General features: G+C 40.2%; 1 protein-coding gene across 1 annotated transcript in view; it reads right to left on the bottom strand.

Moving 5' to 3' along the window:
* LOC106534873 (1-phosphatidylinositol 3-phosphate 5-kinase-like) overlaps positions 1 to 15,180 on the bottom strand; it is a gene marked incomplete at both ends in the record, with an annotated part of 49,808 nt that overhangs the window by 3,953 nt on the left and 30,675 nt on the right. Inside the window, 12 exon segments of the mRNA XM_014031651.1 lie at positions 1,631 to 1,802; positions 1,870 to 1,941; positions 2,017 to 2,117; positions 4,258 to 4,647; positions 7,463 to 8,259; positions 9,601 to 9,727; positions 9,923 to 10,063; positions 10,153 to 10,260; positions 11,563 to 11,637; positions 11,730 to 11,910; positions 14,496 to 14,625; positions 14,725 to 14,784. Coding sequence (XP_013887105.1) covers positions 1,631 to 1,802; positions 1,870 to 1,941; positions 2,017 to 2,117; positions 4,258 to 4,647; positions 7,463 to 8,259; positions 9,601 to 9,727; positions 9,923 to 10,063; positions 10,153 to 10,260; positions 11,563 to 11,637; positions 11,730 to 11,910; positions 14,496 to 14,625; positions 14,725 to 14,784 — 2,354 coding nt within the window.

The raw sequence follows: 15,180 nt of genomic DNA on the forward strand, positions 1-15,180 counted from the left end.
GACTTAAGATGACCGCAGGATTTTTAATTTTTTTATTATTAATTCTTCTTATTATTGGGCAGCTGTGGCATAGTGGTTAGGGGAGTCGTCCGGTAACCGGTAGGCTGCCGCTTTGAACCCCGTTCCATCTGCCTCAGTCGTTGTGTCCTTGGGCATGACAATTCACCCGTCTGGCCTGCTGGGAGTGGTCAAAGGGGCCGATGGCCCCTGTGCACAGCGGCCTCGCCTCATAAAAACAAACTATGTACAGCATTWAAAAAAGTAAATCATACCCTGAATGAAAAGGGTGCTAGCCTGATAYAAACTAGACCCTTGTCCTTCACTTTGCTTCGTACGAGGGTCTGGACTTGCTGCTATACAGAAGTGATTCTTGCTGGAGGCATGGCCTCTGTTGAAGTTTAAAATGATTGGATCGGTTGGCCGCGACGTATGTGTGCCAGCTCCACTGTAAAGGAGGCTAAGCTAAGACGCTAACTGGAAATCACGAAAAATCATGCCTTATCAACACGGATTGGATTGCTAACTAACTAGCAGACACTGTGTAGAAAATTGATGTTGTTCAAAACTCCGCCGTCTGTTTGTTGACTGGCCCAAGTAAAATAAACTACAAGCAGACACTGTGCAGAAAATCTACGTTCTGTTCTCTGATTGGCAATAATGAAATGCTCCTGAAGAAATCCTTGTCAAAGGGAGAAATCCCAGACGGAGCAGTGAAGGGAAACTAGAATTGAGCGGAACTATGTAGGAAGGCAAGGGCCAGGCTAAAAGGGTGCAGAATGAAGAAAAAAGTCTTATCATATCTGCCCTTATTTTCAAAAAAACAACTTCGACAAACAAACAAGCTGGAAATATCTCTAAATTAAAAGACAATAAATAAATAAAACTGAAAAACAACCCAGTCTAGTCATAACACATTTTCAGATATCTGGAATGTACATAAGTGTGTTGAAGCCAAATAAATATAATAGCAGCCTGCCATACAGAGAGATTCSACCTATTGACAGGGTATCTGCAGGTTTAGCAAGTCAAATTTAAAACTGACTGGGAATATTTACAAGATTATAGCTCATGTAATCCAACCGACCAGGTTTGGGCAGAAAGACAACATTTGCTGTCCTCCACCCAACTGGTACATAGCCATTTGCTAGACAAGCAACATATATTCTAGTTCTATAGTTAGGGTTGGTTTCCTTAGTTATGCTGCTACAGGTTTAGACAGTTTGAGGACAAACTGACCACATTTCCTCATTCTACTGCAGTTTTTGGTCACTCTCCTCTATGTTTGTTGCTATTATTTTTATCAATAARMTTTTCTTTGTCTCTCTTCRAGAGGTAAATACACCTGGACCAGTTTTTTCTGTGTTTGGCTYTGTCTCTTTCTTGTCCCCTCAAACCRAGCCGGTCGAGGCAGATGGACACCTTTCCTGAGCKTGGTTTTGCTGAGATTTCTTCCTGTTAAAAYGAAGTTTTTATGTGCTTGCTCAGGTGGGGAGACTGTGACAAAGTGATTCAACACAATCTGTTGGCTTCCTTAGACTGTTTTTTTTGTGTATAGTATCCTGAGACTACGTATGTTGTGACTTGGCGCTATATAAATAAACTGAATTGACACTCTGCCCACCAGGCTCACCTGTTTGCAGACACGACACCACGAGTAGTTGAGAATGGTGTGCTGATAACCAGGCACGGGGGAGTCCAGCTCCTTTAARACTATCTGCACACAGCCACTGTCGTGTACGAAGCGACGGACGTGGTGCACCATAGGAGTGTCACAGAACATGCTGGGGCACTGGTACGAGGGCCTGGAGAAGAAAGGCACTATGAAGCAAACCAAAACATTGAAAAGTGGTGGAGGTTYAGCTGATTCACCTGAAACAATAGCGCTCCAGAAACACGCCCAGAGACAGGTCGTTTTTACCATAAAACTCCATTGTGACGATCCTGTTTCACAACACAATCACTGAGTAAAAGTGTTTTAGTTTTAGATTGAATTTGATGAAGTGGTGAGTAAATTACCACGGGCTGACACAAGGGTTGGGTGCATTGTTGGACTGCAGTGACGAGCTGCTGAAGAGCACACACAGCCTCTGGTGGTTGTTAGGGTTCAAACTGTCCAGCTGGGAAGAACGTAAAAAAGCAGACAATTAAAACACATCTTAAGGCTTAATCTTCTTTCAAAAATAAATTATGGATGAATTCAATCATTTCCCTGCAAGTGGAGTTTGTAACAACTTCTACCAACATGATCTGGACAGTTTTCTTAATTCAAAATAAACAGACATCCATCTCCAGTTCCTCTCAAGGTGTTCCCAGCCCACAGAGGAGACATATTCACTCTATTCTGGTTCTGCCTTGGTATCTCCTCCCAGTAAGATGTGCCCAGAGAACCACCAGAGGGATACAAACAGGAGGCATCCAAATCAGATGAACCATGTTAGCTGATAGCTTTTAATGCAGAGGAGCAGAGGCTCGACTGTGAGCACTTTCTTTGAAGCCAGCATCTCACTGGGCTGCAACTGCTAAAGTTAGTGACCCAAAATGTAAAGAAGCAGGTCACATTGTCTGTTACAGTCTTGATCAGTAGCTGCGTTTCCATTGACCATGAAAATGAGCAAATTGGAATTTCGAAAATAAATTTGCTCAATGGAAACACGTCTATTTCGAAAAAAACAAACCCCACGTTTTTCGACAAAATGTTTTTGCGCTAGGATGAGGTGGTTTTTCGTCCGTATCGAAATTGGTGCGTTTCGCAAAACTGCAATGGAAACACTTTTTCGCATCACGGGAGTCACGTGATCAACAACCAGCTGTTTCTACTGGTGAAAAAGACGAAGAAGAAGAAGATAACAGGAAGTAAAAGTAGTAGTGAAATCACCGAAGTAATAAAATAAAGTAGTAAACTCAGCGACTACAATTTCCCAAAAACACAGCATACGTAGCCGCTCCCAAGTAGGGACTTGTCTCTGGAAAGCCTCGATAAAAGACGCCGACGTCTCCTCTGATGATGAGCGCTAGTGTCGTGGTAGCAACATGCTATGTGTTTACATCCATCGCTGCCATGTTTGTAATGACTTATCGCGAGAACAAACGTATTCACGTGACTTTAATAACATTTCTTACTTAATGGAAACACCGCAGTTGCGAAACTGTGTTTTTTCTACATTAACAGAATTTCAACAAAGTTTTGCGCACATTTGCAGTGGAAACGCAGCGAGTTACACATGCAGCCGTGTTTTATTTTGTTGCCCATTTCCGCCAACTTTATACCAGCTGGAGTGCATTTTAGAGTTGAAGACAGGACCAGTTTTCAAAGATTATAATTCGTACTCATTGTGGTTTTTGGAGCTGGATGTGTTCTGTTAGGAGAGACCTCCTGTCCAGGTGTCAAAAAGTAGTTCTAGTGCTCGATGCTCATGACGACTTGACTGAATCAAAAAAATCTAAYCAACAAGATAAAAAGACTTTATGTCTCATGAGGAAAGTGAGAACTCTACCAACATTATAAGACGTTTTAGAGCCTCCTTCTTAAATGTTGATCACTAACTACTGTCTAACAGTCTCAGCCCAGTCAGATACTCGATTTAGTCAAAGCTGTCTCCAAACGAAGTTGCTGAGCAAGGTAAGTTTTGGTCCGAAGAAAAGAAAAGGCTACCAAAGGTCCAGATCCGTGGCTAGACAGTGAAGGGAATACAAAGAAACTTCGGAAGATGTGAATCAACAAAACAGCCACAYCTATCACCAAGTGAATCTCCCTTCAGCCACTTAGGAAGAAAGACATCAGCTGATTGCTTTAACAGAATGTAGAAATATGAGCTCAACTTGGAAAAACAGCAGAACATCATCCAAACCAACTGGAGCTTTATCTCCATCCCATCTTCTACAATTTATCCTTAGTCCACTCACAGAGGCAACAGGACCATGACAGAAACCCAGACATGCCTCTTTCCATGGACACTCTCTAGCTTTTCCTCACAGGTTCCAAGACATTCCCAGGACAGAGAAGATATATCCCTGCAGCTCCATCTCAACTGGAGAATTCTTTCAAACGTTTTAGCAACTTGACTTATGTTAAATTTCTGCAGTAAGACGTCTAAAGCAGTTTAACATATTTGGAGAATAAAAGCGTGCTACAGAGAATCCAAAAAACAGACATTTGTAAAACTTACAAAAGACAAAAAACATGTCACAGAGTTCAAAACATAATTTTTCATGTTCTAAAATGAATAAGTTTTTCTTCTGTAGTGTCACTCTGCTCACCTTTGGGGTCCAGCCCAGGTCTTTCTGTTTGCTTGTCTTTTCCTCTTCACTGTCAGCCTTCATCCGTGGTTTAAGTGAAGTGTCCGCTCCACGGTTCTGCCCACAGCCACCAGAGCCAAAGGGGTCGCTGGTCCCTCTCGGTCGAATCCGGCCTCCATTGGCTCTATAATCTGCCAGCATTCGGGCCAGGTCGTGGCTGCTGCCCAGCTGCTCCACAATGAGGGTCCTGGTGAGACTGTGGCAGGGCAGGACGTTGATGGGCCCGAGAGGGGGCACACCATTGGTCTGTCCACCAGTCAAAGAAGACGGAGCGGAGTCTTTGAGAAGCTGTCGTTTCCTGCGCCCCTCCAGCTCTCTGAAGTCTTTGCTGAGCAGAGGAAAAAAGTAAACCTGCAGGTGAGAGAAAACACAAAACACTGTCACATTTTCAAATACAGAAAAACAAGAAATCTTTCACATTTTTTAAGTTAATTAAGAAAGTTTTGTCTTAATTAAACTTTTCCAAATAAAAGCATTGTTAACATTTTCTTCTGATTGTAGTTTAGTTGTAGCAACTTGGCAAGGAAGAGCTGGTGAGAGTTAAARGCTGGTTACATCTGATCGCTGTCACTGTGTTCTGGTCAGAATGTCTTCTCACTGTACTGCCAAGACAATTACTTCACATTTTGATGTTTAGSTTTAAGTTGTTCTTATTGCTGAGAAAGATGATGACCTCAGATCATCCTCCCAAACATCAATAACTGACACARAAGATTCTGTAAAATACAGCAAGGCTGCCAAACGTTCAGAAATGTTCATATGTTTTTCAGTGGGATGTGAGGCTGAATTGGTAGTTTTAAAGGGTTGTGTCTAAAACGGTTGAGTAGACCCTCAATGAAACAGTTCATCTCCTCTCTAAGTCTACGTTCACACTGCAGGCAAATGTGACCCAAATCCATTTTTTTCAAATCCGACCCAGGCCAGTATGTGGTTCTAAATCAGATCCATATCTGATGTTTACAAAGTGACTGCAGTGTGAACGCTCATGTCACATTCATCTGACTGTTTCATCAGTGAGGAGGGGGTGAAGGATCGATAAGACACTAACCTCAAGTCTCGCTGTTTAAATCTGTAGCTCCATGTGTTTACAGCTCCAAAACACAAGTCCAGTTGCTTTGTTTCTTTACTTTTAATTTTCCATGTAGATAGTAACGTGCAGCCTGGGTTGGAGCGTATCGATCCTAAAGTTACTAAGTCAATACTTTATTTCCAGCTCGTTTCATTCAAAAGTAAAAAGCTTCACTGGAGCATCCCGGTCGGAGGCAGGTTCAGATATAAACACTGAACTAAACAAGCAGGTCAGATAATTATTTAATCGGCTCTGATTAAACAACAACTTCAGATTCGACGCGCTAAAAGTAGCATCCATGCTAGCTCTGTAAACAAACAAGCTGACTGAACAAGAAGCGTGCTGGAATAATTATACAACTACATGCCTGCTCATTCCTGTTCATACTGAACCTCTCTGATAACTGCTACATTTGTATAATCTGTTCTCYTGATTCTCAAGACGTCAATTCAMGTCTGTAACCTCACTCTTATTTTGATAATCTCTACACGGCTGTTGTTCTGTCATTAGACCATATTGACATTTGTAGTCCTGTGATTGGCTGACTCACGGACTCCACCGGATATTAAGGGTGTATTCAGACCAGGAAAGTCCTTTGGTCCAATTGTTTGTTCCGGACCAAAAATTGACTTTTTTTTTCGTTTGGTGCAGTTTGCATTCACGTTGTGCTTTTTTGCAAATGAACTAGAACTTGTAAACAAAGCCACGAGTGTGACGATCATTGCTCCCATTGGATAAAAAAAGGACGGGGCGGGACTGAGCCACGGACCCAGAAAAAAACAAGGAAGTCCTGCATGCTGCAGTTCTGATGCGCACATTTTTGCTAATATTACAACTGCAACAGCATTAAAAATGTCAGAAGCAGCTAATTTAACGGTGGTTCTGTGATGATATTCTAATTTTGGAGCGAAGTCAGTAAATGTGTCCCACAACCCAAAGGAGACGAGGTGCTCTGCGTGTTCTGACCCACAACATGCTGGCATTAGAGCTGCTAACAGGAGACGATGAAACAAGTATGATTTCAGTTTATTTAGCTCAGCAACGGTGGCCTGTGAGGTCCAAAAAGGTGCATGTTTAATGCAGTTGGTTCGGTTAGAGTCCGGTCTGTATTCACACCAGAAGAGAACTGAAGTGAACCGCACCAGAGTTAGTTTGGAAGCGGACCGAGACCACCTCAAAAAGCAGGTCTCGGTCCGGTTGTTTGATCCGCACCAGAGTTCACGAGTGTATTCACACCTGCAGAAAAGGTCCGGACCAACACTGGAAACAAACTCTGGTTCGTTTAAAGCGGAGCAAACTGTCAGGTCTGAATACGACCTAAAACTGTTTCCTGTTTCACTGCTAACCAGCGGTGACTTGACAGAGCTACTGATTTCTCTCTGTCCGTTTGCCACTCATCTTGCATATGCAACCCTTATTAAATCTGATGACAGAAAACCACGCAGTGCACTTTCTTTTATTCAGTTTCTGCCTTTAAGTGGAATATTTCCATGAGAAGAAGTCACATATTTTACTGCTCATGCGTGTCACATCAGTGCTGTGGAGCGTTCACACAGGAGTCTGATGCAGGTCACTTTTAAAATGTAATGTGAACGTTCACACAAAAAGATCGGATTAAAAAAAAATCAGAATTGAGCATTAAGACCTGCAGTGTGAACGTAGCCCAAGAGACTTCTTACTTCTGAGGAGTTACAGGTAAACTCAGCCCCATAAGCAGTACGGTGACAATCAAAACTGGTTGTTCACATCCACGTGAACAACCAGCTTTGAATTTCATCGTTTGTTGATCCACTATACAAAGGTACTGCTTATAAGGCTGAGATTTTTTGTAAGTCCTTAGACTGAAGAAGTCTCTTTGACAAGAGATGAAACGTTTCAACAAAGATTAACCTGTTTCCTCTACTGAACGTTTTTAGTTTTTTCTACCTGGACTATTGAGCTCCATCAGGACATATGGGGTTGTGATTGAAGTGAAAGACAAGAAGCAGGCAGAGCAGAATTATGCTTTGCATTTTATAGATATTCTATTGGTAGATATTTCTTTGTGTCAGGAGCTGTTAGAGCACAGACATCATAATGGCAGCTCTATAGAGGTACCTGTTCAGGGAAGTAATCCCTGCTAGGGCAGTGAATGCCTTCAGGCGTCAGCAGGAATGGCTCCCTGAATGTGATGAAAGGAGAAATGCACAGGATGACGTCCTTCAGCTCATGTTTGAACACAGCAGAAATGGACTTCAGTCGGTCYTCGGATGAGTCCACTTGCTCGGCCACAAACATCCCTGTGTCGTCCTGCAGGGGGTCTCGAAATAACTTGGGGGTGGGTGTTTCTGAACAGTCCTCGTTTTCCAAATCCAGAGAACTCTCTCCCATCGTATCTCCTTCAGAAATCCCAACAAGAGTGTCTGAACCTAACTCTTGGTTGTCCTCCATGAGGAATGGAAGAGAGGCAGCCAGTGGAGCTGCACCAAGGCTGGAATACGGGGAAGACGTCCTGGTTTCTGTGTTAGAAGCATCTTCTTGAAAAAAGATGGGGGGAGACTGCTGATTTGACATATCTTGAACATCCACATCTCCATTTTTGGATGCAGACTCTACAGAGTGGGTTTTTTCCTCACTCCCAGCGGTCTTCTCCAGGCTGTCTTGATCTGTCTCCTCGTCTGCAGGGGACATGTCCAGCAGGCTGTGGAAGGAGCTGCTCTGTGGTAAACTGGGTGGCATGGCGAACTCATCCATGAGAAAGGAGATCTCCAGCTGGGAGTGGTAAGCCACACACACCATCAGCATTATAATTTCCTTCACCCGGGCCAGCTCAGACTCTGACGGACCACGCAGCTTGATGGAACATCCCAGATGGGGAGGACAGCCATCAAAGAACATGAGAGTCTTCGCCTCATCTTACAATAAAGACAGAAATCACAGAAAGGACGTGTTATGACAAGAGATAAATAAATAAAGCTTTTGATACACTTAATCACAATGTTCTCCTCTCCAAATGATCAAACTTTAATTTCTCGTCTAAAACCCTTTCTTGGTTGGCATCATATCTATGCAATAGAAAGCACTGTGTTAAAATCAAAGATGTACATTCCAGTTTCCTAAAATGCACAACGGGTGTACCACAAGGATTGGTGCTTGGACCCCTGCTTTTTACTTTTTACATCGATAACCTTCCAAAGTTTTGTCATGATGTAGAAGTCCAGTTATATGCGGACGACACTGTTTTGTACACGCATGCTAAAACGGCTCAACTTGCAGCTGAGAAATTAGCCAAAGCTCTGGAGGGAGCGGTTCACTGGTTAAACCAATCATGTCTGACTTTAAATGTAAACAAAACATAAAGTATGTTTTTCTATAAGAATAAACTGGACACCTCAAATTTAAACATTTACATCAAGGGTAAACAAATTGATACTGTGACTGAGTTTAAGCATCTTGGAGTTGGTTTTTTTTGGACTCTAACCTCAGCTACAAGAAACATTTAAAAAATGACACAAACTGTTAGATATAACTTAAGTCAATTTTAGACATGTTAGATCTTGTTTGTCATTGGAAGCGGCGAAGATATTCATGCACGCACTCATTTTTTCACACATTTCATATTGTATTTCATGTTGGGGACAAGCCAATGTGTCAGTGATAAAACCTGTAGAGTCTTGTTACAAACAGGCCCTCAAAATATTGGACAACAAGCCCTTAAGACACCATCATTGTCAGATTGTGCAGTAATATAACTTTTCTTCTGAGAATTTCAGAGTTTTTTTTCAAATATGGAAACAGTATATAAAATTTTAAACAGTTTAGCATCAATCTGTTTGCAAAAATTTGTTTATTATCATTCAGCTGTTTCTTTGRGCTAAACCAGAACATCCAGGCAGAACTGTGCAGTTCCTGCTTGGCGCTCAGCCTTTGGTCAAGCAGCTTTTTCATTTAAAGCCATCGCTCAGTGGAATGCTGCTCTTGATCATCTTGATCATCACTGAATCACACTGGGTAATCGATTGTAGAGTTTGCTTTTGGTTTGGGAGAGTTGCGGGTTTTTTGTTGAATGTTTAGTCATATAACTTTTTAATTGTGTTTGAAGAGTGGGGTGTTTTTGTATTTTTATTATTGATTGCAAAATGTTTTATATTCTATTGTTTTTATTTTTCTGTTATTTTCTTTTTTTGTTTTTATTATTAGGAGGACTCCAGATGTAAACTAGCCTTAGGCTAAAGGAGCTGACAGGTGCTTCTTACCGTTTGCCAGGGTGAAGGGCTGCAAATAGAACTTGTGGCAGGTTCCTAGGCGAGGTTTAGTGAGAAGTTGGTCCATGGACATAACCAGGTCACCCTGTGTCATATGACTCACTCTGTCTAAAACTTGCTATAATGAGAAAAATAAACTCATAAACTAAGTGGAATTTCTCAATGCATAACGATTCAACAGACACCAACTGAACACAAACTATTAGTTGTTGCAGAAATCTGATAAATTACACTGATAAAAAATAAAAACGATGATAAATAACAAGAGAAAGAAACTTTTTACGGTTTCATCCTCTGATACTGTTCCACAAACCGGTTTAACGTTGATGACCAGCGTGATGCCGTGCTCCAGCAGCATGTCCTGAGCGATTCGCGACACCGTCTTCTCTACCAACACCAGGTTTGGTCGCACATCTACGATGCGCTGCACATAGTTTTTCAGAAACTCACGCTCCTGAAGAATGGGCAGAGAAAACATCTCAGCCTCAGAGAAGCAGGTCTGGTTTCCTCCTCRGTTAAATTCCCACAGTGTCCCCTCCTCACCTGCAGCACAATGGGCTCGATGCAGGTGAATTTGGTCTCCTCCCTGTACAGGTACTCAATGGAACACTTCAGCAACAGGATTCTGGGGTTCTTGATGTACGGGTTCATCTGGGTCCATGTCAAATTTACAGTTTTAACAAAACATATCTATTGCAACAACTTGTTTTAATGATATCAAAACTTCAAGAGAGATCTTAGACCCAACAACAATTTTACATTTAAAAAATACTTTAAAAGGAACTAAAAAGTAAAAGACTGAAATAAATATACAGTACTGAACAAAGATAAGACAGTAAAAATAAATTTAATAAATATGGTTATAAGTTTATACAGTGGGAAAGAATAATATTTACAAGTAAGCTATTATTTTATGAAAGAAGTGAGTAAGATTCTTCCCATTAAAATAATATAGTAAAGAATACAAGGGAATATAATTTCTAAATTCCATCACGCATTGTTAGATAACAAATAACTCAAAATATATGAAGGACAAAAAAAGGGAAAACGAACTGAACATTGAAACATCTGGTGAAAGTTGACTAAAAACCATCAAACCTGTTATAAAAAGAGCATTAAGAGTAGTAAGAGTGTTATTAAAAGTCACCAACAGTGTTTTGGACATGTTCAGAAATAAAACCCTTTTGATATGAAAAGAGTGAATTAGAAAATATTCTGTGATCCTTCCATTTTAACTTTTAATACTTCATCTTGGTTTAATTTCATCAATGAGAAAGAGAAGGCTAAATTACATAGAATAATTTTTAAACATTTAAGTACAATAACTGGCCTTGGTGCTCCCTGATCACAGAGGACCCCTTACATCCATTACACAACTTTATTCAGATGTTGCCATCAAACAGGTGCTACAGAGTCTCACTGGCCCAGAAGAATTTTTACAAGAAATTGTTTTTATCATCTGCAGTAATGTTTTGAAATAAAATTAAATAGAAACCYCTTAATGGTGGTAAATTAATTGTGACAACACTGTCTCCATTATGTTTTGTTTTTGTGCATCTTATATGGTTTGCCACAAAATGTCGGTGTATTTTTATCTTGGCAATTTCTCATGCAATTATACACAAGATCAAGATAAATAAATGGCCAAACAAACAAATAAAAAGTCATTAATAAGGTCATGGAACCAGGCAGACCCACCAAGCTTGAATAAATTGATTCAAATTCTTGTAAAAAATATCCGTCTGATTGATAAACTGACTTGAAAACTAAGACTACAGAAAACACAAATGGACAAAAGGCCTGAAAATAAAATATGACACCTAGGAGATTCAGAGAACTTAAATGCCATGTGTATTTTTATTTACTTATGTTTTGTTAATTTTTGTTAATTGAAAAACAATAAAGTAAAACAAATATTGTTGCGAATAAAGACATGACAGGACATAACTCTACCTTCTTGTGAGCAATGTTCTTTGTGCAAACAAAACCGTTGACCATCATTGAATCAAACTTTCTGCCCCCAGGAATCTGAAAAACAAAAAAAACACACAACTTCTGCTTCCTCTGCATCCTTATCTGAACCCAGAGGTCTGAAGAGAGACACAGCAACATTGGCTGACCTTTTTGATGTGCACCAGCTGACGGATGTCCATGTCGTCGTCACAGTTGCGGACATCAGGTCGAACTGTCTGGACTACCTGCCGGACCATAGGGACGATTATGTCCCTCCAGGACAAAGACAGAGACTCGCTGTAGAGCAGCTGCTGCAGCAGWGCCATCATGTGGCTGTGGTTGGCCGAGCTGAAACAAGCAAACAGTAATGGGAAAAAAAATGGTGTTCATATATCAGTATTCATGGCTGTATATTAAATCACTACAGCCAATATGTAGGAATGAACTGTGTTGAGAGGACAGGCTGTGAGTTTCACATAATAACTGGGTTTCAGTCACATGGTTTCAAAGATGATTTCTGATGAAGGGCAGGAAGTCAAATGTGGAGGAAACTGTTGTAGAGAGTTTGCACTGTATGGATTTAGATCCTTATTTGAAGACAAAGATAATTGTAGTTCATAAATATGTCAGACATGACTTGTATAACGAAGATGGATGTTCTTTTGCTGACCATCAAGGCTGTCGATACCACACACTGTCTTACCAAGTGACAAATAAAAACCAGCAGAAATCTTTCTGACAAATAATTCTGAACAATTTTTCCTATCCCTGTGGATCACTGAAGATTAATGTTAGATTGTAACCCTATATCTGCGGTCAGGAGGAGCAGAACGCCGGTGTCTACCGCGTCATCAGAAATATGTTAACTGCTAACTTGTTTTTACAGGTTTTTTTAAAGCATTCGGTTGTTGTAAAATTATAATTTATTTAGTAGTAAGTATTAAGTTACTGGTAGTATAATATGAACCTAATCTGGACTTCAGGCTCCCATACTGTTCTGTGCCATTAGGTGCTGCATGTTTGTTGACATTAGCCGCTACTGCTAGCATCTTAAAGGGGCAATATTATGCGTTTCTCAGGCATATATGTAAATACTATACCATAATAAAGTATCTATGTCACCTTTAGCTGTTATTAAAATGCTGTTTTTATGTTTAAATAGAAAATAAACTTATCTTCTCATCACTTCCTCTTCTAAACGCCTTGAAATTGGCCTCTGTCTCTTTAAGAACCACCTTCCGCTTCTGTCCCGCCCATTTTGGCGCACAGTGGTGGGGTCGCGGACGCGCTGTGATGCAGTTTACTTGGCATCTGAAAATACATTTCCTAAAAGGTATTTTGAATGTGAAAAGAGCTTCACTGAGTGAGAACTAATGATGAGAGCTCAGCAGACAGTTTCAGTTTCACTTTCAGTTTCATCRGTTGTTCCCCGTTCAAAAATCGCCTCGTTTCATCTCAAAGACACCAAAACTAACTAAAGCACACCCTAACTATAAAATATAGTTGTACAAATATAATTTCTGAAATCTCATTGCTCACTCCTGATCTTGCCGTCTCTCCATCGCTGCCAAACTTTATTCAACTCTTGTCTTTTTATTTTCATCTTCCTGTAGATTTCTTGACACTTCTATAATAATTTCAGGCGTCAGTCAGAAAAAAGTATTGGGGGTTTTATGTTAGCTCGGCGGGGAGAGGGTGAGACCAGAGAGTGAATTGAGGTGTTTTTCCATGAATCATGCCCTCTTTTGCTGCGTCCTGCTGCAACGCGTTTCAAATATGACGAACATTAATAAAAAGAGCTGTAATTTTTTTAATTTATTATACAATTTAATCAGTGTACAATTGTTTATTTTTAATTTGGTTAGAATTATTGGAGCACCTGTAAACTACACAATACATAGGCATTTTTTCAGATGGCAGATCCTCAGCTACTTCATTTCCTACTCTCCAGCTGAATTTCCTGCTCTTGTGGTACTGCATTGTGATGWCACGTAAAATGTACCTATTCAACAGCACAGCCCTCCCTAGCTGTGTTTCCATTGCAAATGTGCGCAAAACTTTGTCGATATTCTGTTGACGTCGAAAAAACACAGTTTCGCAACTGCAGTGTTTCCATTAAGTAAGAAATGTTATTAAAGTCACGTGAATACGTTTGTTCTCATGATAAGTCATTACAAACATGGCAGRBWDGGATGTAAACACATAGCATGTTGCTACCACGACACTAGCGCTCATCATCAGAGGAGACGTCGGCGTCTTTTATCGAGGCTTTCCAGAGACAAGTCCCTACTTGGGAGCGGCTACGTATGCTGTGTTTTTGGGAAATTGTAGTCGCTGAGTTTACTATTTTATACTACTTTGGTGATAATACTACTATTTCTACTTCCTGTTATCTTCTTCTTAGTCTTTTTGCCAGTAGAAACAGCCGGTTGTTGATTACGTGACTCCGGTGATGCGAAAAAACAGTTTCCATTGCAGTTTTGCGAAACACACTAATTTCGATACGGCCGAAAAACCACCTCATCCTAGCGCAAAAATCTTTTGTCGAAAAAATGAAGTTTTTTCGAAATTGACGTGTTTCCACTGAGCAAATTTATTTTCAAAATTCTAATTTGCTCATTTTCATGGTCAATGGAAACGCAGCTACTGTGAGTAAACTTTTAAAATATGCAGCCCTTTTGTATACAGATAAAGTAAATGATTGGACACACAGAGTTAACAGAAACATCCCTTATAATAAGAATTTAAATAAGATCAAATATTCTGCTGTTTTAAAATTACAAAAAAAGGGACAGAAAATGGAAACATCCCAGGAATATAAAAATCAATCTATTTTCAGAATTATGTGTTAAAGACAACTTGTTGAATAAAGATTCATTTTCTGATAAAGGTCAGAAGAGAAACACGAGGTCTTTGTGGTGAAATGAACTCACAGCAGCCTCTCCATTGCTTTCTTCTCCCCATTCTCCTCTCTGAGCTGCTCCAGCGAGCTGTGGTGCCATCCCAGTGGCGTGAACAGCATTTCCTTCGCCTTCTCTTCCACACGGCGGTTAAACAAAGACTCTGAGGCAGGAAGGAGCAGCAGGACAGGAAGAGGAGGGTTTGTGGAACTATTCATGCATTTACTGTGGTCGAAGCAATGAGGAAGATCTTAGTTCCTACCTTTGATGAATGCATCACTGATGACAATGTTCTGTCCTCCGTCCTCTGACATGAGAAATTCTGTTGAAAGAGTTCACCGTTTATTGTTTAAAATCGTAATTTATCAAAAATGTTTGGAGATTCTTTTATAAAACCTGAACTCTTTTTACTATGATTTTTTTGTTTATTTACAATCTGAATGTATCTCTTAAGTTTTATTTTTAAAATAATTAAAACATTTAAAGGGATCCCTGATTAGTTGTAACATTAGACTTTATTTGATAAACATTTATTTTAACTGTAAAATAAAGACTGTAAAAATTCTGTAGGCTGTTTAGTTTTTATAATTTTTAAAAATATATTTTAACACAGACGGAGCCATTTTATTTCCACACAAAGCATTCTGGGTAAATGATGACGTGGATAGGTCCTCGGTGCGAGGCTGCTAGCGAGCTATATCCACCCGCTATATATGTG

Source organism: Austrofundulus limnaeus, unplaced genomic scaffold (assembly GCF_001266775.1).
Source record: "Austrofundulus limnaeus strain Quisiro unplaced genomic scaffold, Austrofundulus_limnaeus-1.0 Scaffold1294, whole genome shotgun sequence".
Lineage (NCBI taxonomy): Eukaryota > Metazoa > Chordata > Actinopteri > Cyprinodontiformes > Rivulidae > Austrofundulus > Austrofundulus limnaeus.